This window comes from Macaca thibetana, chromosome 20, assembly GCF_024542745.1.
Source record: "Macaca thibetana thibetana isolate TM-01 chromosome 20, ASM2454274v1, whole genome shotgun sequence".
Taxonomy (NCBI): domain Eukaryota; kingdom Metazoa; phylum Chordata; class Mammalia; order Primates; family Cercopithecidae; genus Macaca; species Macaca thibetana.
Genome location: NC_065597.1, coordinates 55,378,013 through 55,402,394, shown reverse-complemented (window position 1 = coordinate 55,402,394; position 24,382 = coordinate 55,378,013). Strand labels below are relative to the sequence as shown.

The 24,382-nt window shown below is 38.1% G+C and overlaps 1 protein-coding gene across 2 annotated transcripts in view; it reads left to right on the top strand.

The window, feature by feature from the left end:
• MOSMO (modulator of smoothened) overlaps positions 1 to 24,382 on the top strand; it is an 80,744-nt gene that overhangs the window by 54,359 nt on the left and 2,003 nt on the right. Inside the window, exons 2-3 of one of the 2 annotated variants that reach the window (XM_050774050.1) lie at positions 14,226 to 14,438; positions 19,575 to 20,385. In XM_050774050.1, coding sequence (XP_050630007.1) covers positions 14,226 to 14,438; positions 19,575 to 19,759 — 398 coding nt within the window. In that variant the 3' untranslated portion in view covers positions 19,760 to 20,385. Of the gene's footprint in view, positions 1 to 14,225; positions 14,439 to 19,574; positions 20,386 to 24,382 lie in introns of those variants that run through there. The other variant, XM_050774051.1, reaches the window with a different exon arrangement.

The following is a 24,382-nucleotide window of genomic DNA, read 5'->3' as shown; positions in this document are numbered from 1 at the left end:
TAAAGATTAAATGGAAGAAGAGATGTCAGAACTAGAACTTTTGTCTTTCTCCAAAGCTGTCCACTCTTAAATCTATCCACTTTATAATTGAGGCATCATACTGATGGCACAGAGAAACATTTGTCTCAGTGTTAAACTTGCTTTCCTCATATTTGTGAGGCTCGAAACTTTTACAGTTCTGATTCATTTAAAAATAAGTGGATCTACATAAATTGGACACGAATTCATGATTTTTCTTCTAAGAAAGCAGGAGACTCAAAGGTACTATGAGACAACAATAAATATAAGAGAAAACTAAAATTTAAAAAATAAAAATAATTAAGAGAAAGAATCCCAAACCATGTTTCTCTTATTTCTTTTTTCTTTTCTTATATTTAATTTAATTAATTTATTTATTTTAGTCTCACTTTGTCACCCAGGGTGGAATACAGTAACATGTTCATAGCTCACTGCAGCCTCAAACTTCTGAGCTCAAGCAATCCTCCCACCTCAGCCTCTTGAGTAGCTTGAACCACATGTGTACATCACCATGCCCGGCTGATTTTTTTTTAGTTTTTGTAGAGATAAAGTCCCATTGTGTTGCCCAGGCTCAAACTCTTGGCCTTAAGTGCTCCTCCTGCCTCAGTCTCCCAAGGGCTGGGATTACAAGTGTGAGCTGAGCCATAGCACCTGGCCTATTTCCTTTTTTTAAAGTATATCGACATAGCAACACATTATTGATAATATTTAACATCTATCAAGTTCCTACTCTGTGCCAGGCATTTGTGAGTGCTTTGTATACATTCTCTTAATCCAACCAATACTGGGAGGTCATTCTGCATTTACTGAGGAAACTGAGGTACACAGAGGTTAATTAACTTGCCCAAAATCTCACTGCCAGTAAGCGGTGGACCTGGATTTGAGCCTTTTTTTTTTTCTTTTTTTTTTTTTTTTTTTTTGAGACGGAGTCTCGCTCTGTCGCCCAGGCTGGAGTGCAGTGGCCGGATCTCAGCTCACTGCAAGCTCTGCCTCCCGGGTTCACGCCATTCTCCTGCCTCAGCCTCCCGAGTAGCTGGGACTACAGGCGCCCGCCACCTCGCCCGGCTAGTTTTTTGTATTTTTTAGTAGAGACGGGGTTAGCCAGGATGGTCTCGATCTCCTGACCTCGTGATCCACCCATCTCGGCCTCCCAAAGTGCTGGGATTACAGGCTTGAGCCACCGTGCCCGGCCTTTTTTTTCTTTTGAGATGAAGTCCTGCTCTATCGCCCGGGCCGGAGAGCAATGACGCGATCTCAGCTCACTGCAACCTCCGCCTCCCAGGTTCAAGTGATTCTCCTGCCTTAGCCTTCTGAGTAGCCGGGATTACAGGCACACGCCACCATGCCCGGCTAATTTTTGTATTTATAGTAGAGATAGGGTTTCACCATGTTGGCTAGGCTGGTCTCGAACTCCTCACTTCAGGTGATCCACCCGCCTCAGCCTCCCAGAGTGCTGGGATTACAGGCGTGAGCCACTGCACCCGGCCAGATTTGAGTCTTAATCCAGAACCTGAACTCAAACTCCTGATATGCTGTCTCCCTGTGAAGACAACACATACATGACTAAGTGGTTTAGAATTTGATTTAATGTCAGAGAATTACTGTACTTATGTAAATTGTTAAGGGAGTATAATTTAGTAGAGAAATGATTTAAAGTTGTTTAATATTGAAATATCAACTAGTTGAAACAGCAGTTACTTTAATTGACCTGGAGATCATAAATGGATCCTTTGCTATTGTGACTGACTCTCTAAATTCCTTTCTGAGAAGGTGGTAGTGCACATTTTCTGGTCTGTGCAAATAGGTAAGACAAATATGAGTGTTCATTTTGATGTCTGAGAGTAGACTATAAATAGCCAAGTTTCCTTGGAGATAGGATAAGAGCCTAAAGTTGATGTAGGGAATTCTTTTGTTCTTCAGACAAAGATATTGGGATGTTTCTTTAAGGAGAATAAACTGAGAACGGTGGGGTGTTCCTTGAATGTTTATGAGAAATAGTGGCTAGTGTAGGAAGAGGTTACATTTTATAAGGAGCAAAACCCAGGAGAGCCACTCCTGTGAACTGACAAGAGGAACCCGAAGATGACATCTCCCTCTATGTATTTTTTGACCTCCTGTGAAAGTCCTTAGATTCACTATCACTGTGCTTACAAAATTGTGATGAAGTCTGTTCTGATAGAAGTCTGAATGTTCCTGGAGGTATTTTTAGGAATACTGTTCATTTTCTTTACTCAATGAATGGTGTTCAGGGAAGTTAGCATCATGTGCTAGGAAGTTTTGAAGTGGGTAATTCAAAACCTGGATTTTAGTCTCAGTGCTGCTAGTTAACTTTGTATCCTTGGATTAATCATTTAATCTCTCTGGGCTTCAGTATTTTCTAAGCCCTAATTTGGGGAGATTAGAACAGATGATCTCTGAGATCCCTGCCAGCTCTAAATTCTGTAATTTTATGACTGCTTTTGGCCAGGAGCTTTACTTGATTGAGAGCTGCTGTTGTCTGCTGCATCACTTGCTTGTTTCTTGATCATTGTCCATAGGCAGTCCTTTTCTGTGAGGCCATGGGGTCATTAATGTTTAGTCTTTTTGTTAAAATACTTTTACAGATAATTCCACAGCTTTTCTGCCTACAGGAATTATTTAACCTACCAAATTTAACCTTCATTCTCTTTACCAGTCTCACCTTAATCCAGCTCAGTTCTATGTACAAACCATAGAGGTTATTCATTCAGGTAAAATAAATGGGTTACTTCTACCAGATTAATCAGGGAAGAAACAATAAGTATCCTTGAATGGAAATCTTCCATGGGAGTTTCTCATGATACCCTAATTGAAATGGAATAGAAATGTAGACATTATAATTTAAATTCCATCTTAGCCTCCTACCTGACTCACGTTGGTTTATGCTAATTTCTTTGGCATACTCTTAATTTCTTTTAGATCCAGAGCATGTGCTTAAATTCATACATGACTGAAAGATTTCATAGTGTGTAATATAAATGCAATTAGCACACTTAAATTTAATGTGTAATATCCTATAAACCTTTTAGAATTTTAAAATATAAAGCAAACATTTTTTTTTTCAAAGAATTGTATGGATTTATCTACACTTAGATAAGACAGAGTAAAAATGCAAAGGTTCTCACCCCCTCTCCCCACTTCACCTCCAATTCTCTTCAACCAGAGTAGGCTAATCTTGGCAGTATGACAAATATCCTTCCACATATTTTCTATACATTGTATGGATAGTTTAAACATTGTGGTAAGCTTTTCTTTAATGAATTCTTCATGCACTATATGTTAAGAGCTTCAGTGATTGGCAGAGTCATAGTGAAGGCAGATTCTGGTAGCATGTTGTACTTGTCAATAAAGCAGATTTTAAAATAGAGATTTGCTGCTAGTTAGTGTTTAATGTCTTTATGGGATTAAACCTAAGGTCAGTTTAGGGAGCAAGAGCTAATAGAATAAGCGGTAATGTGAGGGCAGTGTTGGGTATGATTTAGTCAACTGTAAAATAAGGCCTCCAAACTACAGTCATGCTTACAAACAGGTGGTAATAGTCATCTTTTAAATTGGGATAAAGAAAACAGCCAATAGGATGCAAGGAAAAAGAAAATCAAACTTAAAGGCTAATGATCATTTTTTACTTGTTAAGTAACAAAACATTTTGCTATTTCATTATAATAGCAAAGCTTTCTTAATCTCCAGGCTTCTAGCATTGGTATTCCAATAAAATCCATCCTCAGAGCTTCTATTTCAGCAAGCCTGAACTTGTTTGTGGTCATCAACCTTAATAATATACTGAAAAGTTGAACAGGGAAGTAATGTCCTGACTACTTTTTGTGACCAATAGCCTTAGCACCCTTTTTATGTTGGAATGCAAGTTTCATGAGTACACTACTGTGTTAAATTGGTGTGTCTTGTACTGTCCTGTGTATGTTTTAACCAAAACAAATATATCTGATTTCTTTTCCTGAAAATATGTAATTGTTATTCAGTGATTACAGTTCCGATTGCCTTCCAGATGTTATGTCATTATCTCACACAGACCTAAATGGTGGTTGTACTATTTTTTTTGCTGAAGCAGGCTTGGAAAGATTAACTGACTTGCCCAAGTTAGTGACAAAACTGAAATTCAAATTGTGACCTGTTGTTGAGTTTAACTTCTGGAATGGCAAAGTAAGAACTTCCAAAAATCTGCTCTTCTATAAAAGCAGCAAGAACACTGGCAAAATTATTAGATCAACCTTTTCAGAACTCTGGAAATTAAAGCTTGCAACAATCAAAGGAGCATTTGAGAAAATTGCCTGTATTTGGGTAAGAATAGCAAACTTTATGGCAGTTTAAATTGTGCTAATTGCATCTACCTGTCCCCAGTACCCTTGAAAGCCAGTAGCCTCACAACTATAGTAGCTGTGAAAACTAGCAGCTTAGCAACCAATTGAGAGGGCAGGGGGGTTGGTACTTTTTAAAACCCCATCCCCAGAGAATTGTCACTATTTGATTGGTCTGGCAGCTCACTGAAAAGTCTCAATTTTTAGGGCTTATCTTTATTTGATCAGATTCAGAGTTTGCTCTGTTCTATTCCTAGGGCATTTGTTAAAAACAGTCAGCAGTTTTTCAGCACCACAGGTTCCTGAGGTATTGGGGATAGCAAAAGACTGACAGGCAAACATAAAGGAAAATTTGAGGAACAGAATGTCCATAGGAGTCTTTGAAAAGCTCCAACATATTTCTGGGAACCTGAAAGACCACACACATGTTTGGGACTGTCCACATACCCAGGAAACAACTGGGAAGGCCCTACTCCCTCACCTCTACCTGATTTGGGACTCAATGGGAGCAGGAAGTGAGGGCCAAGGCAGAGTTGTAAATTGCCTGCTGCAGCATTGATGATGTGCCACAGCGCAGAGAGAGACCCCTTCAGCAAAGGCTGAGAGTCTTATTGGCTCAAATAATGTAAAGAAACCTTATTCTAACCATTAGCTGACTGCTAAACTAATCTAATAGATGATGCCACACACAACAAAGAATACAGACTTTACAGAATGATTCCAGGAAAGTTAGTAAACAGTAACAACAACAAATCCTGGGGAAGGAAGGAATTTGATTTCCATAGTTGTCACATTATATTATTCAAATGTCCAGTTTTCAACTAAAAATTACACAGAAACAGGAAAGTGTGGCCTATACACAGGAAAAATAAAAACATTCAATAGAAACGGCCCCTGATGAAGCCCAGACATTGGACTTACTAGACAGAGTTTAAATCAGCCATTGTAATTATAAATATGTTACAAAAAAAAAAAAAAAGAATTAAAGGAAAGTTTGAAAACAGTGGCTTACCACGTTGAGAATAATAAAGAGATAGAAATTATTTTCAGAAATAAAATAGAAATTCAGGAGTTGAAAAGTTAAATAGCTAAAACAAATCAGAAGTAGAAAGAATCATCAAACTTAAAAGACACATCAATTGAGATTATCGCATATGAGGAACAGAAAGAAATAATGAAAAGTGAAGAGAACATAAACATATGGGACATTATCAGGTATATCAACATACACATAATGGGAATTCCTGAAGAAGAGAGAAAAAGGAGTGGAAAGAATGTCTAGAGAAACAATGACTAAAAACTCCCCAAATTTGATGAAAAACTTTGTACATTGAAAAATCTAACAGATTCTAAGTAGGATAGATTCAAAGTAATATACATTCAGAAACATCATAGTCAGTTGAAAGCCAAAGACGTAAGAGAATCTTGAAGGGAGCAGGAAAACAGTGAATCCTCATATGCAAGGGATCCTCAATACTATTAACAGCTGACTTCTCATTAAAAACTATTAGGCCAGTAAACAGTGGGACATGTTCAAAGTGCTGTAAAACTCTTGGCTGGGTGTGGTGGCACATGCCTGTAATCCCAGCACTCTGGGAGGCCAAGGCAGGCAGATCACTTGAGGTCTGGAGTTTGAGACCAGCTTGGCCAACATAGTGAAACACCATCTCTACTAAAAATACAAAAAAATTAGCTAGATGTAGTGGCACATGCCTGTAATCCCAGCTACTTGGGAGGCTGAGGTGGGAGGATTGCTTGAAACCTGGTAGGCAGAGGTTGCAGTGAGCCAAGATCGTGCCACTGCCCTCCAGCCTGGACAACAGAATGAGACTCTGTCTCTAAAAAGAAAAAAAAAAGAAACAAAGAATGACTGTCAATCAGTAATTCTATATCCAGCAAAACTATCCATCAAAAATGAAGGAGAAATTTAGACATTTCAGGATAAACAAAAATGGAGACAATTCATCACAAGTAGACATGTTCTATAAGAAGTACTAAAGTGTGTCCACAGGCTGAAATAAAAGAACACTAGTCAATATTTTGGATCCACATAAAGAAATAAAGAGCATTGGATCCACATAAAGAAATAAAGAGCATTGGTAAAGGTAATTACATAGGTAAATGTAAAAGTCAGTACAAATGTATTTTTGCTTATAACTTTTTTATTTTAAATCAATAATTATAAAACTGTTGATAAGCTTATAGTGTATACATATAATTTGCATAATAAAGACAAGGGAGAGAGTGGAGCTATATTGGAGTAAAGTTTCAGTATGCTACTGAATTTAAGTTGGTATTTAACTAAACAATTCTTGGATTTCTTTTGAGGTAATATTCACCATTTTAAAGTGTACAACTTATAAAGTCCTTAAAATGTCCTAAAACTAAAATGTACAACATAGTGGTTTTTCATATATTCACATATATGGTTTTTCTTATAGTATTGTGCAACTATCACCAATGTCTAATTCCAGAATATTTGTAACATTCCAAGAAAAAGAAACCCTGTACTTCCCAATTTCTTTTTCCCCCATCCTCTGGCAACCACTAGTCTATTTTCTGCCTCTTTCGATTTGCCTATTCTGGATATTTCACATAAATGGAATCATATAATATGTGGTATTTTGTGTCTGGCTGTTTTCACAAAGCATTGTGTTTTCAAGGTTTATCTATGTTGTAACATGTATCAGTACTTCTTTTTTTTCTCATTGCTGAAAAACTATTCATTGTATGGATATTCTATTTTGTTTTTTATTCATCAATTTATGGACATTTGTATTGCTTCCACTTTTTGGCTATTATGAATAATAATACTGCTATGAACATTCATATACAAGTTTTTGTGTAAAGATATGTAGTCTTTTCCAATTCCAAGTGAGTGCACCGTAGGACAATTCAGTTCTGACACTAATCACCTGGGGTTAGTGCAGACCTCACAAATTAAGGACTCAGTTCTCCACACATTCAGATGCTGACCCCAATGCAGATGCTACCCACAAGGTCAGGGGGTCCCCAGGCTACCTCTGCTTCTGACTGGCTACAACTTTAGGGGTTCCCATGATCTCCTCAGGTTCAGCAAAGAGATAGAATGCTTTGATAGGAGCCCAAAGGACAAGCACTCAACTCAGGATGGGAGTGTAAGAGCTTGTCTGGCCGGGCGCGGTGGCTCAAGCCTGTAATCCCAGTACTTTGGGAGGCCGAGACGGGCGGATCACGAGGGCAGGAGATCGAGACCATCCTGGCTAATATGGTGAAACCCTGTCTCTACTAAAAAATACAAAAAACTAGCCAGGTGAGGTGGCGGGCGCCTGTGGTCCCAGCTACCCGGGAGGCTGAGGCAGGAGAATGGCGTAAACCCGGGAGGCAGAGCGTGCAGTGAGCCGAGATCCGGCCACTGCACTCCAGCCTGGGCGACTGAGCGAGACTCCGTCTCAAAAAAAAAAAAAAAAAAAAAAAAAAAAAAAAAGAGCTTGTCAAGGAAGATATTCCAGGAGCAACTTCTAAGCTGCAACTGGAATTTCTACTCATAGGTAGTAGCCAGGAAAAGAGGTCTGGAAGAGTATTGTAGGCAAAGGAAACAGCATATATGAGGGCCTCCTTAATTCATATATAAGGGGATATATGAATTAAGAATGAATCTAAGAATTTGAACATCAAGTGTGAAAAGTAATTAAATGAAAGACTAGAAGCAGTGTAATCCAGACCTTTATAGCCCATTTTAAACAGTTTGGATTTAGGGCAGAGAGTCACTATAGAAAAACCAGATCCAAGAAAGATCCCTAAAGAACACAAAATTGTAACAAATGGGAAAGAAAAAAGTGTGTATGAAAGAAGGAGAAACTAAAGAGACAGGAGGAAACCCAGTAGATAAGGAGGGAGTTACCAAAACCAAAGGAAATGTGTTTGAAGAAGCTGTATCAAATGCTGCTAAAATGTTAAGTCCAGGACTTTAAATGTTAAGACAAGCATCCATTAGAGTTGGCGATACGGAGTGAGTGAGCTTCACAAGCGCTCTGTCGAAGTGGTAGTTGGGGCAAAAGCCAACCTTCAGTAGGTTGGAGAGTGAATGAGACTCTGGGAAGTGGAGGCGGCAGAGGAAGAGGAAATCTGGCCATGGCTGGGGGCAAGGGAGGTTAGACAAAGGAAGACAGAAACAGAAAGTGCGATGCCACTGGAGGATGTGTTGGCATATGGGATAGTTTTGTTTTATGGTAGGGGAGACTTAAACACATTAAAACATTTTTGAGATCCAGAAGAGGATACATATGAAAAGAGAAAATAATGTGTTGGGCAAGATCCCAAAGAAGGAGAGGATGGGATCCAAAACACAAGGAGAAAGGATTGTGAGAATGAAAGAATGAATGTGTTCAGATATAGTTGTAAGTTTGATGGTGGACAGTTGAAGGTTTGCTGCCTGATGGCCTCTCTTTTTTTTCTGAGAAATAATAGACTGATACCTACTGAATGTGAAGGGGGCGGTAGATTTTTATATTTAAGGAGAGTGCAGGAGTCTTGGAACAGCCTCAGCAAAGAACAGTGAAGCACGGAATTTGTGAGACCTAATTAGTTTCTGGACAGAGGTGATGGCCCTGAGATTAAAATTTAGAAATTTACAGCAGCACCCCTCTGCTCTGATACGATTTTCTCCATCAGCATTCGCAACCTGGAGGTTAGTACAAGAAAGAAGAAATTTCTATTGAGTCAGGGCTATCATTATTGCCAGGTGGGTGCAATGAAAAGATAAAAGGTGGTAACATAATGGATCAAGGACTCTAGGCCAGGTAGGAAAAGACATGAAGACAAGAGGAAAGTGAGAGACTGGGAGAAAGTGTTAAGGATCAGTGACTATAAACTCCCAGGAGGGTAAGAACAGGTGAAAGTCACAGGAGGGGGTGCTGTTACTCCAGTGGAGAGTAGGGCTCAGCCTCAGCCTAGTGTGCTACTCAGGTTTTCAGACACTGTCCATGTGTGGCTCATTAAAGTTCTTTGTTCTACCTGTTCACTCTTTTTTTTTTTCTTTTTGGCCAGTTTGCTATTTATAAGCACCTATATCCTAAAATACAATTTAGAAATCATAGCAGATAAAAATCGTCACCGCTAGCTATGTTTCCAGAGGAAAATATTAGATGTGTGACTTATTTTTTTTTTTTTTTTGAGATAGAGCCTCGCTCTGTTGCCCAGGCTGGAGTGCGGTGGCGCGAACTTGGCTCACTGCAAGCTCCGCCTCCCGGGTTCACCCCATTCTCTTGCCTCAGCCTCCCGAGTAGCTGGGACTATAGGCGCCCACCACGACGCCTAGCTAATTTTTTGTATTTTTAGTAGAGATGGGGTTTCATCGTGTTAGCCAGGATGGTCTCAATCTCCTGACCTCGTGATCTGCCCGCTTCGGCCTCCAAAGATGCTGGGATTGCAGGCATGAGCCACCGCGCCCGGCCGGTTTGTGTGACGTTTTTAAGTTACCCGTAGGCTGTTTTGTTTTTGTTCTACTCATTTAGAGGGCAAGCTGCCAGGGTCTGACTTACCCAAGGAGGTGCACTGGGCTGCGTGCATCGGGGTCTCCCTGCTTCCTGTTCCCCTTCCATCTTCACGTGCCATCCAGTTCTCCTAAATCTCTTCAGCCAGCCCATTGCTAAAACATGAAACTGTAATTTCAGTTCAATTGGGATACTTCCCCTCCCTCAAATACAAATGCTCTTGGGAAAGGCAGTACGTTAAGCTTTTATCAATCATTAAGACATTTGTGATAGAGTATTTTTTGGCCTGTGTTACCAGTGAAACAGCTTGCCAAGAACAGATTTTATTTCCCCAAGGAGGAAGTAGAGCAAGAGATCCACATCTGTGGTAGGGATTGGGCACTCCAGATCATAGTACCTAGAGATGACAGGGAGAGCCCCTTGAGAGGAGGAGAGCATTGTCAGTAGGAGGAAAACGTAACAGGAAGATGGAAGAAGACAGTAGCTAATGTTAACTTTGCTATTTTTTTGCTCAAATCCAACCCTGTATGGGAAAACCCTCTCTCTGGCCACGTTGGCAAGCACTCTACATGATTTGCTCTGACAGACTGGTGGGTGTGTGCCTTTCTGCCTTCCAACCCCTGTGTTACAGATTTTCTGTGACACTTTTTACATGTAGTGATGACATGCCTTATAATCATCCTCATTGTGGCAACAGACATGCTCAGACTGGCTGTATTAAATCGTTTTAACAGTGTCTGGATTTACAGATGATGAGTGTCGAAGCTTCTTAAGATTCCCCCACTTAATGGAGTAAGACTCAGGATGACTTTCCTTTTGTGTGTTATGCTGCACAGGTGAGATGCTGAGAGGCATGTGGGATGCTGTAGTTTCTGGTTCCGTTTCCTTTTTCCTATTGTGAACAAGTCTTTTATTTGGCTGGGTTAGTTACCTAGGAAACAGCTGCAGGGTACAGATGAATTGGCTGTTTGGGAAATGGAATTACAGGCCCCTTCAAGAGGCAAGAAGACCTGTTGGATAAAACAAAAATTCGTGAATGGCTGAGCTTGTACTTAGTAAGTGTGCAGAAACCATACTAAGATAGCTCTACAGGAGAGAACTTATTTAATGCAGTGCGATTTAAAATTTAGCTTGTTTTTAATACATTTAAATTCACTTAATGCTTATGAATTCCACTGCTGCGGCCATTTTGGGGTTTCCAGTGGAGTGGAAGGTGGGTGCAGTTCCCTTCTCTGAGAAGCTCATGTCCTGTTTGGGGACAAAAAGAAGCTACCTTAAAATAAGTGCATGGTTGTATGATACAGATTAAATGTGTTAAGGGAATTTAGAGGAAGTAAAACATCTTGACTGTTAATGTGGGTGATGAGTCTGAAGCTCAAAGAGATAATTCCTTGAGGTAAAATATTAAATTTGAAGGCTTGGTGAAAGTTTGGGTACTAACAGTACCTGAATTTATAAGACTTAATAGTAACAGCACAGTTAGCCTCGCAGATTCCCCCAGTCAGCTTACGGAAAATATATGACTATGATATAAATGTTGTTGACTTAGAGTCTCACTCAAGAAAATGAACTTTAACAATGTTGACTGACCACTGTTTGCATTTTTACTGAATGTGTGAGCATATTAGTTGTTGAATCTCTGACTGCTACTATGCTGAGCACGAGAGACACACAGTAAAATATTTGTGTATTGATATTCTTATATACAGTATGCCTTCTGTTCATCGATTAGCATTAGCTTTTTTTCTTCTAGAATAGAGATGCTATTTGGTTTTGATTTATTGTGATAAGGAATTTTATAAATATAAGACTATAGCTATTCTTTTAAAGCTAAACCACGGTCAGATTATTTGCAGTTTTGTAGAAGGTGGTGTTGTAATTTTCATACTTATTCTGTTTGTAGTCACTTGGTGTGGTGTGCTAGAGAGAGGAGGAGGAGAAAAGCAATTCCACTCAATCTATAGGCACAGGAGGTTAAGTTAAATTTCATTTCTAACGCTGAGAGAGTAAGAGAGTCAACATGAGGATACTCAAGTATCTAGAAGGAGAGAGAGTTCAGTTATGATGTACTGAACCTACAATTTTTAATACTTGCCAGCAAAAAATAATCAAATGTAAATCTGAGTTCACTAGGTATGTAGTTACCTTTATAACTGTACAGACTGTGTATGTTACATGGAGAAGAAAGTTGCTAATATAAGAATTCATAATATTGCATTTTGTCAGAGGGTCTTTCATTGCTAGCAGTTACATCTTTTATAAATGGAACAGTGACTAGAAGAGGATAATTTGTTAGAGGTCTTTTGCTGAATGATCAGGAGTAGTTTCCTGTTAAGAGTTCTTGAGCACTGCTGTGAATGCCTTCTTTATTTCCAAAATTACAATGAAATGCCTTATAAGACACTCCCTCAAGTTTTTTTGTTTGTTTTTGTTGTTGTTGTTGTTGTTGTTGTTTTGTTTTTTGTTTTTTTCGAGGAGACTTTTTAGTGTTTTTGTTTAAGAACAGTCATGCAATTCCCTGGTGCCTACTTACCCCTACCAAATCCTCTCTTCTGGTTTCAAGCAATTACCGTGAAACTTAAAAGGTTAGCAATAAATAATGTGACAATTTTTTTTTTACTGATTTACTTCTCTTTGGCCTATGAAGTCAGTCAGCTCCAAGTAGAAGGTGGTGTGTGGCATAGTGTGTGGCATTTTTGTGAAGATTTGCATACTTTCTGTCTGGTCTGCCTTCCTCCTGCCTGTGACAACCCCATAATTATAATGTTGCTTGCACCTGGGCAGGGATCACCAGATGGGTCTAGTTATTCGATGACTTGGGAGAAAAAATACAGCTTGTTTATTTTCTTCTCTACTTAAGAGTTAGCATTTGACGGAGGACTCCAACTCAACTTTGAGAGAAGAACTGATTTCTTGTTTCATTTTATTTCAACAAGTTGCTTTATTTCTAAAAATGTATCGATGGCCAAACTCAAGTTACAGAAAAGTACCCTCCTTCCGGCATACCCACCAAGCCACACATGCACGTGCACACACAAGTCCAGCCATGATCTGTCTTTTCCCACCAGGGCAGCTTCCCAAAATGCCACTAGGAATTTCACCAGTTCCCTTCACAGAAGACATTTGTTCATGGCAAGTGCTATGATTTCGAGGTCAATGTCTTTTTTATTTTTGTGTTCATATTGAGAAAATAATGCAGGCCAGGCACAGTGGCTCACACCTGTAATCTCAGCACATTGGAAGGCCAAGGCGGGAGGATCGCTTGAGGCCAGGAGTTGTAGACCAGCTTGGGCAACATAGACCCCATCTCTATAAATAAAAGAAAGGAATGTAGACCCAAAAAATCCCCCCAAAATGCAAAAATCTATTATGTTTTTAATAGCTCCAGAAATTTCCGTTCCTGTATTTTTGGTAACTTTTCCCATTTGCTGTTGCTCTTGGAAGGGGAAACAAGTAGTTTTTATTGAGAAGTACCATTGTAAACATTCTTCTTCTTATTGGGGAAGAAGATAAAATAACTACTCTGTCACCTTTCTAATCTAAGTTTTTATAAATTACTCCAAATTTGATTGGAGGAGGGTCCTTGGGTTTGACATGAGAACATGTTTATGGAAAAATAGTGCTTGATGTTTTATAAAAATCACTTTTATTTAAACGGGGAGAGACACTTTAAGAATTACCTTCGTAATTTGCCTTTGTGATTTTCTGTGAAGCATGCCAGCCATCGTTCGGCAGTGTGAACACTGGTAAACTCTACAAAAATTGGTGAATATACCAAGTTTGGGACAGAGGGCCCTCCTAGTCTTTCCAACATTTTCTTGAGTTTAATGGAAAACTACTTATATCGTAATATTCTTAGACCTTATACCTTTCATAAATATATTACTTCTAACATTTAATCTATTATTTAATTTTATTTCTACATTACAATTAGGCATATTTCAGGTTTGTCTTCAATTTCCTGAAAAGTGATTTTCTTTTCAGCCAAAATGAAGTAATATACAATGAGTCTTGGATCTAGGAATCAAAAAATACCAGTCCTTTCTGCCAGCATGCAGGCTCAGTGAGGGCAGGAACCTCACCCTGTCTGCTGTTATTTCCCTGGAGCCTAGAAAAATACCTGACACAGTTACTCAGAAAAGTATTTATTTAATGAATACCTGAGTGAACTGCCTGTTATGACTTTTCTGAGGTCATTTGTTGTTTAAGTTCACTTTGTATGTTTAAGTATTACTACGTTATGAACTACAGCAGAATACTGAAGAGTAGGACTTGGGATTTAAGTGCTTGAATGACCCACAAAGAGATAAATGAGATTTAAAAACTAAAGGGGTGGTGGTGAGGAATATTCCCTGGGCAGGCCAAACCCACTAAAGTATTCCCACCATTTGCATCTCCCCAGGAGCACTCACTGTGGGCCTCGTGCGACAGTGTCAAACAATCCATGGACGAGACCGGACGTGCATCCCTCCCCGGCTTCCCCCGGAGTGGGTCACCACACTGTTTTTTATCATCTTGGGAATCATTTCATTGACTGTCACATGTGGTTTGCTGGTGGCTTCCCACTGGCGAAGAGAAGCTACAAAATATGCTCGATGGATAGCATTCACTGGAAGTAAGTAACCTGTGCTTACTAAATTTGTCTAGAAGGCACCCACCCACACTGGTATTTTTATGAAGATAATCAAGAATCAGTAATAAGGACTTCATAATCATCAAAGAGCACCACTTGTGTATGGCCGTGAGATAGACTCTACACAGTCCCATCATTTCTTCAAAACTCTTTCCGCGAGACCAGGACATCCACAACTTTAATCGCTTTGTGGGAAATGCTATTTTAATGAATTTTATTTTTGCTCAGATTGTGACATAAGTAATCCAGGTTTGTGACTCAGAGTTACCGGTAGCCTGAGTCTTTTCCTTTTCTTGAAGCTGTTGGTATCATCTATCAAAATAAAGATAAATATAGAACAAATACATAAAAATATAAATTAGATGAAGGTGGCAGTATTTTTTAACATTGATTTTGAGTTTCTGCTGTATGTTGTAACCATTGAAAAATCAACACATTTTGTTATTTAATAATTGTTTATCAACATTTCTTACTCCATTTAGCTCTGACCAAGGGTATAAGTTTATATATTACACATTCTCTTGTACTTTGCAAAACTGGTTTAATTTCACAACACATCAGAGACTTATCTCAAGTTAAACAGAAGAAACAAAAATGCACAAAGAAAAGACATTTTTGCAATTCTGCTTTTGTGCTTCTTTCTCTCCAAAGCAATTTTGCACCCCAGGGGATATTTAACAATATCTGAAAACATTTTTGATAGTCACAACTAGGGGAATGCTGGTGGGTAGAGCAGGGAGGCTGCTAAACATCCTACAAATACATAGGACGGCCCCCCACAACAAAGAATTATCTGGTCCCAAGTAGCAGTAGAGCCACTGTTTAGAAATCCTGCTCTAAAGAAACAGGAGAACGGTACCTATGCAAATGAGACTTTTAATTCAGTGCCTTAAAATAATCTCAGGTTTGCATACGTTTTTAAAAATAAATATAACAGCTGACTTTCTCTTGATATTTTCGTTTAGAACGTGTATAATTGGGGTAAGGGATAATCCCATGTATCCCTATTAATGTTAAAACTCAGTTTATCCTTAAAGGCTGCAGGAGAGTGATATTCCTTCATGAGCCTCTGTTTCTTCCTGTATTCTCTGAAATTTATACTCTTGAATGTGTATGTTTCTGGCTCTGTTTATCTGTATTGCCCTTAATTTTTAAATTTAGATCAAGTTGCCTTTGATATAAAAAAGGTTCTCCATCCTTGTTAAGCAGAGTGAAACAAGTTGGTGACCTTTTCCCTGTCAAACAGACCTCCTGTGACAATTCTTTTCTGGAGAGAGGGTCCAGAAGCAATCATAGAAACAGTGCCGCTAAAGTTAAGGATATTGATGAGAAATTTAAAGAGAATCTGCTTCTTTATCTTTTACTCACAGATTCGCTAATCCAGATAGAAATCACTCTTCAAGAAGTAAAATAATATCGGCCGGGCGCGGTGGCTCAAGCCTGTAATCCCAGCACTTTGGGAGGCCGAGGCGGGCGGATCACAAGGTCAGGAGATCGAGACCACAGTGAAACCCCGTCTCTACTAAAAATACAAAAAATTAGCCGGGCGCGGTGGCGGGCGCCTGTAGTCCTAGCTACTCAGGAGGCTGAGGCAGGAGAATGGCGTGAACCCAGGAGGCGGAGCTTGCAGTGAGCCGAGATCGCGCCACTGCACTCCAGCCTGGGCAACAGCGTGAGACTCCATCTCAAAAAAAAAAAAAAAAAAAAGTAAAATAATATCAAAGAAGGATTTAGTTTCTGGATTTAGTTGAAATTTGGGAATGCATATGCCTTGAATACCAAAAACCTAAAATATGATTTAGCAAGGTAGTGTGAGTCGAAATGTTAAATGCTCTCATGAGCTATAAATTCTTATGACCCAGTGAAGGGAAAGAACTAGGATTATCTTTGTTTTCCATTCCCCTTAAACAGAGAATATTTAAGTATATATAGTTGCCCCCAAATGCAATGCATTTTTTCCTTTATTTTTTAAATAATATAACTTTTTGAAATAATATGTGCATATGATGCATAATTCAAAATCTGTGAAAGGGTAACCATGTGAAATCATATTTGGCCCTGTCACCCAGCCATCCCATTAACCCCTTTCCTGGAGGCAACCATTTTTACCAGTTTCTGGGGTTTCCTACTAGAGGTATTCAATGCATAGAAACATATCTATATGTGTGTGTTTCATACATACATATTTATATAAAATTTTTTCTACTATTCTGTATCTTGGTTTTTAAACTTAATATATCTTTGAGTTAATTTCATTTAAGCAAGCATAGAGCTGCCTTGCTTTTAGCTTCTTTAAATACATTGTTTTTGGTACCAGAACCAGTGGCTGGGGTGGCAGTTCTGAGAGGAATTGGGCGTCCCCTAGTGTTTCCACTCCGCCCCTGAAAAATGTACTTTATTGTATGTATTTCTATTCCAGTTAAGCTATAGTTTTCGTAATAACATGAGGTTGATATCTTCTGATGGCCGTGCACAGTGGAGAAATATGTCTCAGAGAAGAAATATGTCTCAGAGAAGAGCCCCCACATGATGGGGGTTCCCTATGAGGGCAAGAGAAACCAAGATGAGTCATCCTGTTCTTCAAGTCTGGCCTTTGCTCTTTCCTTTGCCACCCTAATTTCCAACCTCATCTAACAGTGCACCTGATTTCTGACTCTCGCCACCAAAAAATCTGTGCCATGGAGAATATGAAAATTGTGTCTTTACAAGCTTATTTAGGATCCAAAGCTCAGCCTTCAAAGGTTGATATTATCAGCATTAATAATATTTTAAGATCTAAAGTAACTTAATAGTTCACAGTAGCTTAAAAGAAAAACTCATCCACCTGCATTAAATCTGCTCGCAGGAAGTATAGAGAGCCTGCTTCCTTTGGTTTAAAACTAAACAGGACTTCGTTGTTCCCTTAAAATGTAATTAAGCCTTTTCTAACAAATTTGGAAAATATTTAACTATTGAAACTGTTCAATTCTATAGTTGCAAAATGATTACTCCATTATAAAGGATAGATCTTTTTTATATTAGAAAATAGGAAATGATAGGAACAAAGTTGGCATGTTAACACAATAAACAAATTTAACATCTGCATATTCCTAAAGTACTTTTCTAAATTACTTGTTTCTTGAGATTAGTCAACATTAAGAAAAAAATTGTTTTACAATAATTTTGCCCTATTGTTTTTTTAATTAGATTGCATATAATTACCTAAATTGTGGTTTAATTTTACTCACCAGACTATATTAAGCCGTAGAACCATTAGAAATTGGTGACAGACCACACTGATAAGTGGACATTGGCAGCACTAATAGTTATTTGTTGCTGACTATGCAACAAAAAGGCTAAAACTTTAAAATGTAATGCCTGAATTTTTCATTTGTTCTGTAGTAGGCATCTAAAAAAATTCAAGTTTGCTTATGCAATATTATTTGATGTGGTCATTTGCCCAAAATAAGCTGTATGTCTGTATATGTTATATGTCTGTATAACATAAAATAATCTACCTAAATGGTGCAAGTAAGAGTGCTGTTGTTTCTTAAGCTGATGTATTACTTAAGCAAATACTATTTTTCATTGTATTGCTGGAGTTATTCCTTCTGGAAAGGGTTTCTAATTGACTTTTTTAAAACTCGGAAAGTTTTGTTGATTGGTTAACACAAAAAAATGTAGAGACGAGTGTCAGCTGAAATGTTTATCCAGGGCTCTGTTAGTATTTCTGGGGGATAGTTTTCACCTGGAGGTGAAAACTCATTCAGTTAATAATGAAAGCTTCAACGCTTCATGTACAGTGACTAGTAATCTGTCCTCACATTACACTGAAGAAGTATTTCTGCCAGAAAAAGTTGAAGGACAATGAACATTTGAGCAATACGCTTTCAAAAAGCAAAAATATTTTCTTTGAAAAGCTAGCCTATCTGTAAATAGTTTGTGTTCACTAAGAAGACCATTTCTTTGGTAGCACAGGGGAGCAGGCCATTTGCTCAAACACTGGACTGTGGAATCACTTTTACGCGGACACTGGGTTTTCTGATATCCTTTTTGAAACATTTTAACAAATAATATACTCCTTTGTGTTTACATGCAAAACTCAAAGAAGGTTACCTATCTTCTTTGTTTTTTGGAATATTATCCATGATAAGAGATAACCACTCTGATAATTTGCTAGTCATCCCAGAGATCTGAGGTTCTTTCTACTAGCTGGTTTTATTTTATTTTAATTTATTTATTTTTGTATTGAGACAGAGTCTCACTCTGTCACCCAGGCTGGAGTACAGTGGCGCAATCTCGGCTCACTGCAACCTCTACCACCCAGGTTCAAATGATTCTCCTGCCTCAGCCTCCTGAATAGCTGGGATTACAGGCCTGCACCTCTACGCCTAATTTTTGTATTATTAGTAGAGATGGAGTTTCACCATGTTGGCCAGGCTGGTCTCAAACTCATGATCTCAGGTGATCCACCCGCCTCAGCCTCCCAAAGTGCTGGGATTACAGATATGAACCACCATGCCCGGCCTCTACTAGCTGATTTTAAATCAGAGTAAGATAAGTGGTGCTTATTTATATATACCTTTTCTCCAATTCCTTCTGCCTAACACGGAGAGGAACAGAGAATTGTCAAAATAGTAACTATGGTGATAATGGTATGCAGCACTCATTCAGCACTTACTATTACCTGGCACTGTGTCAGGGACTAGACATTATTTTATTTAGCCTTCTAGTATTTCCCCCATTTTCAGAAGGGAACCGGAGGCTTAAGATTACACCGCTAGTAGGCAGTGGAGCTGGAATTGACTGCCTATCTGACTCTAGCTAGTGCCCTTAATTACTGTTGTAAATGGCTAGGAATCATATTTATGAGGATTTGTTAGGTTTAGAGAAGGACTTTCTTAATCCTGATATTCAGAATGGTCCTAAAACTTACATAAAAGGCTAACCTAGCTTTTACTGTATTGTTAGGCTTCAGGGATACTATGTGACCTGTAATATATACAAATTTTTAACAAGTGGCCCATGTTTTAACAGGTTTGGCCAACCCTTCTTATAAGCTTCCTTTGTGCCAAATTTTCATTGTTTTTCAGATCACCAAACCGTGTTACTAATGTTGTGTTTTGGTTTGTTTTACAGTGATCCTTTTCTGTATGGCTGCCCTAATATTTCCAATAGGATTTTACATCAATGAAGTCGGAGGTCAACCTTATAAATTACCCAACAACACAGTAGTTGGGTCATCATATGTACTTTTTGTCTTATCAATTTTCTTTACAATAGTAGGACTTCTATTTGCTGGCAAAGTTTGTTTACCAGGCTGATGAATGTCTAAATTGCTTGACTCTTACTATTTTTTATTTTATTTTATTTTTTTATTTTTGGAGGGTGGAGAGGACAAAGGCGAGGCATCTGAGCAGCCCTCTCATGGGAAGATGCTCAGATGAAACTGATGCTGAGAAGGAAAAAAAAAATACTTTGATTTGTTCTCACTATGCACTTTGGATTTAAAAAAAAAAAAAAAAAAAAAAAAAGGAGAGCCTTTTCCATAACCAAATACAGACAATATTGACTAAATCTCCTGAGCATATTCAGGCAGTCAGGTCTGCACTGTGATAGCAACCTAGAGAAGGAGAATGCTTTATACCGAAAAGCATGTGGCCCTTTGTGACTCTATTGTTCCGTTTTTAATGTCTAATGATTCATTAGAGGAAAAAAACAGTCTAAGTATTTATGTATCATGGTGGACCAGAGGGATGCAAGAGAAGTTCATGTGGGGCTGGCCTCACCTCCTAAGAAATTAGTGTTCACAACTTCCTTGTAATAGTATGAGCCTTTGGCACCAGAATGGATTGCCGTTGCATTACTGCACCAAGAAGCCAATAGATCAAAACTTGTTTGCTAAAATGTATGTAAAAATTCTGAAATTCCCTCTTCTCTGTGTACAAAAGAAAAAAAAATCAAACACTAAGACACATGGTTTGGGTGGGTGGGTGGGGGAAATCTTCCTTATATTTATATAAATATATATAATATATATATTTTGCTGATGCAGTATACAGTGTGTATATATGTGTGTGTGTATATGTGTGTGTAAATTTATATACACACACATGCAAACAGTTCCTGGAAGAGAATTCTGAATGCTTTGCTAGCAAAACACTGTGGTGTGCAAACCTAGAACCCAATAGAAAAAAAAGCCATTTATCTGAAGGCTGCGTAGTGGAGAGAGTCTTCAGTTTACCTCATTCTTTGTAGCAGCCCTTGATTTTAACAGGTTTTTGTAACAGGTACAAACAATCCCATACCTTTCTAGGTGCGATTTTAAGTTAAGCTAAAAATTCTTTGTAGGGTTAATTTATTTGTATATGATAGCAGAAGGTAAGATCATGTCAAACCTTATAATTTGGGGAATCTGACACTATTTAAATTATTGGCAACTGTTGTCTATTGTACAGAGATTCTTTTTCTACTGGCTCAGTCTGTTACATTAATAATGCATTTTATATGTTCAGGTACACAACTTTACATAAATACGAAGTTCACTAGTAAATATCTGGCTATTTTGGCTATTTACAGCACTAATTTCATTATTTTCATCTGTAAGCATTATTAATACGTCTTTACCAAAACCTGAGCAATACAATATTTTCTTTATATGTTATATGCCTTTGTTTGCTAAAAACTAATATTTTTGCATTTACTTTAAAGGGCTGTACTAAACCCACAGCTTTAAGTTCTTCCCTAAAAGAAGTATCGCAGCTAACCCTTGAACTCACAGTTTTAAAATACAGTATTTCTCTTCTCCACATCTCCATGCCTTCGCATCAATGCTTGTTTTTCCTGGTGAACGCTATAGATAATCTGTTTGAAATGTGGGACCGGAGGGTATTTCATGGCAGTGGAGCTAAGTTTCTCCTCTTTATAGTGAACTGGTGACCCAAATGTCCCTATCAGTAGAGTCCCATGTGGCCCGTGCTTCACACAAGCGGAAATGAATGCACTGTTTTTTAAGAGCTAGATTACCAGTTCTAGAATGATTACTTCAAAGATGGGAGCTACCTCCTCAGATATTCAAACTATGAAATGGAGGTGCTTGATGTATTTCACACTGGCTTGTTTGACAGTCTTCCATCTTACTGTTAATTCAGCAATATTTTATTGTGAAAGAAAGCCCCAGTGTTTGAGCTCACTCAGGAATTGGGGAAAGAGATGGACGACCACAGTGGTTCATTTCTTAAATGTTCTGGGAGAATGTCATACTTTTCCTTCCCAGAGTAAAAGAAACCTTCGGGAGATCCTGAGGGAGGCTATTTTTCCCCAAGTATTATGATGTCTAGTCAAGCGTAAGAATACCACTGGACATGTTCTATGGACATTTGGGATTGCAGTTGCTATTGTGATTTGATTGGTCCTCAGTCAAATGGATCACTTTGAAGGAAAGCTTTGGTTGTCACCGTTATATACCACTGAGATAAAGTGTTAGCAAAGTATGGTTCAAATTAATTTATGACGTGACCAAGAGCTTTTCTCTTCCAAAAGATGAATTGTATTGTAAATAGTTTCTCAAAATATTTTTAACTGGATCATGAGCATGGGGAGAGAAAGTTTCTCAGCTGCTAAAAATTTCCCCACTGTTTACTTCTTTCACTTATGGTGGTGTTGCATTTAAGATTACAAAATTTAAGGTTTTATTTCTATCTATTACCCAAACCATTAAATTGTCTTTAATTTTATCATTGTCTTGGAGGTCCAGTGCATACAGGGCTGATGGGGGAAAACTCCCTCTAGCCAGTCAGCACTCTAACCCAGGATTAAACAATCCCGTCAAGTAGTATGTGAAGTCAAGTCTTTGTACTCTTGCAGACCAGACATTGAAATGGACTCATTCATATAAATTTCTATAAATCCTATAAGTGAAAAGATAGACAACTGTCAGCAGTTGCTTTTTAAAAAGGTCACTATAAGTACTATATAGTACAGTATTAATTTATAGCAGGAAATCATATCTTATAAACTGTATATAAAACACTGTTTTATGGTGCAATCATTTGTCAAACTTTTGTCTGTTACATTGTTTTTAAGAGTGTGTGCATTCTTCTCATACCTAAGAATATCACTGTAAAATCTGCTGAAAATTATTTTTAGGTTTTATTTGCACAAGACTGAATTAGTTTGAAATTTTTGGAAGCTCCTATTGAACATGCCTAAACATCTGTAAACATGAAAAATCTTCAATTTATTAAAAGCAAACATTTCAGTATGATTCTTTCCAAAGGTAATCCATGTTCTATGTTGTTAATGTGTGTATGTAATTTTTCTGACTCTTCCACCTCTTATAAACCTATTTTCTGTTTCATTTGTTCTGTTTTGAAGGATGGCTCTTTTTTCTTTTTAATGTTCTAGATGACCAAAACACTATTGGTTTTTACCCTTTTGCCTAAAGCTTTGATATCCTCACTTGATGTTCTGTGAATTCACTGTTTAATCTATTAAGTGAAATAATAGTCCTGGTGACAAGCAATCTGTTGATTTAGAGGAAAGGCCCTGAAAAATACAGTATTGGAAACTAACTTTTCATATGCTGTTAGCTATTATTTTGCATCATGGGCTTCATGGGAAGAACATGTTGCATTTATTTTGTCTTTATTAAAAGACTACTAGCCACAAGTTACTCTGATTGTAGTAACTGTTTTATCAACCCACTTGATCTTTAAAAATTTAAATTTACATTCACAATTCAAAACAGTAAACTGTCTTTCAGAAAATTTTTGAAGGATAAAAACATGAAGGAAAAAACTGGCCCGTGTAGGTAGGATTCCCTACACAGGACTTTTAGTTGTATCACCTCAAGAGATTTTAAAGTTTGTGATCAAGGTCTGTATATTATCCCAAACTTTATTAAGAATTGTTTTCTAATTGGTTATAACATTTTTCAATTAATAGTTTCAAAACAAATTGTTAATACAACTGTATAAAATGAACATAATTTTCTTCACTTGTATTTTTGTTATTGAGCAAGTTTATCAAAATAAATTGTCTACTAAAGAAACTAAAAAGGCTTCTATTACTTTGAAATAAGCTTCATTTAAAAAATTTATTTCTTATAGAGGTTTCACATATTCATAAGTGACACTTCCATGCCTCTTGGGTTGGTTTTGTTGTTGGCATTGGGGGGTGAGGGCGGTCCTTCCCTATCTTCTTCCACTCCCACTCTTTGCTCACCGCTAGAGAAGAGATGCTATTAATATTTCAGGACATGGATTAGGCCACAATTACCCGTAAAAGTCACTCAACAATAAAAGACCACACATACATGTGACTTTCCCTTCTGCATCATGCTTCCATGAGCTAGGAGAGAGAAACCAAGCCAAAGCCTTCAAGTCAGCCATCTTTCTCTTCTTTCTTCCTTGCACATAGACCCAAGTCCATCTTTGCTGCAGTCTTCTGTTTCTACTTATTCCAGGCCAAATGATCTTAGCTTTTAAGATCTTAAAGTATGGGCTGGAGGATCAAATATAGAGGCCCAGGGACCATGTCACAGCTTAAACTATAGCTTTCTCTGGGGGTGTCAAGATTAGCCCAACTGAATAATAATAAAATATTTACAGTTTGCTGCTGATTCTTCCTCGTGTGGCCCTTTGAGGACCCTCGTGGGGAATTGGAGGATTAAGACATGTTAAGATTTAGATGTTCTTGGGTTATAAGATTGAGGGGTTTCCTTGGAGGTGAGATTTGAAGTACTATGTCTGGGAAAGTTCCAGGCAAACTAGGATGAGTTGGTCACCCTACCCTATCTTCACACCATCTAAATCTTCTCCTGATTTGTAACACAGGTTAGAGGTTTTTGGAGGGTTATTTTCTATAAACATTATTGAATAGGTCAACTGGAAATTGTAATGGTAGATTTATGCTGAGCTGCTATGGTGGAGGGGACACTTTTTCTA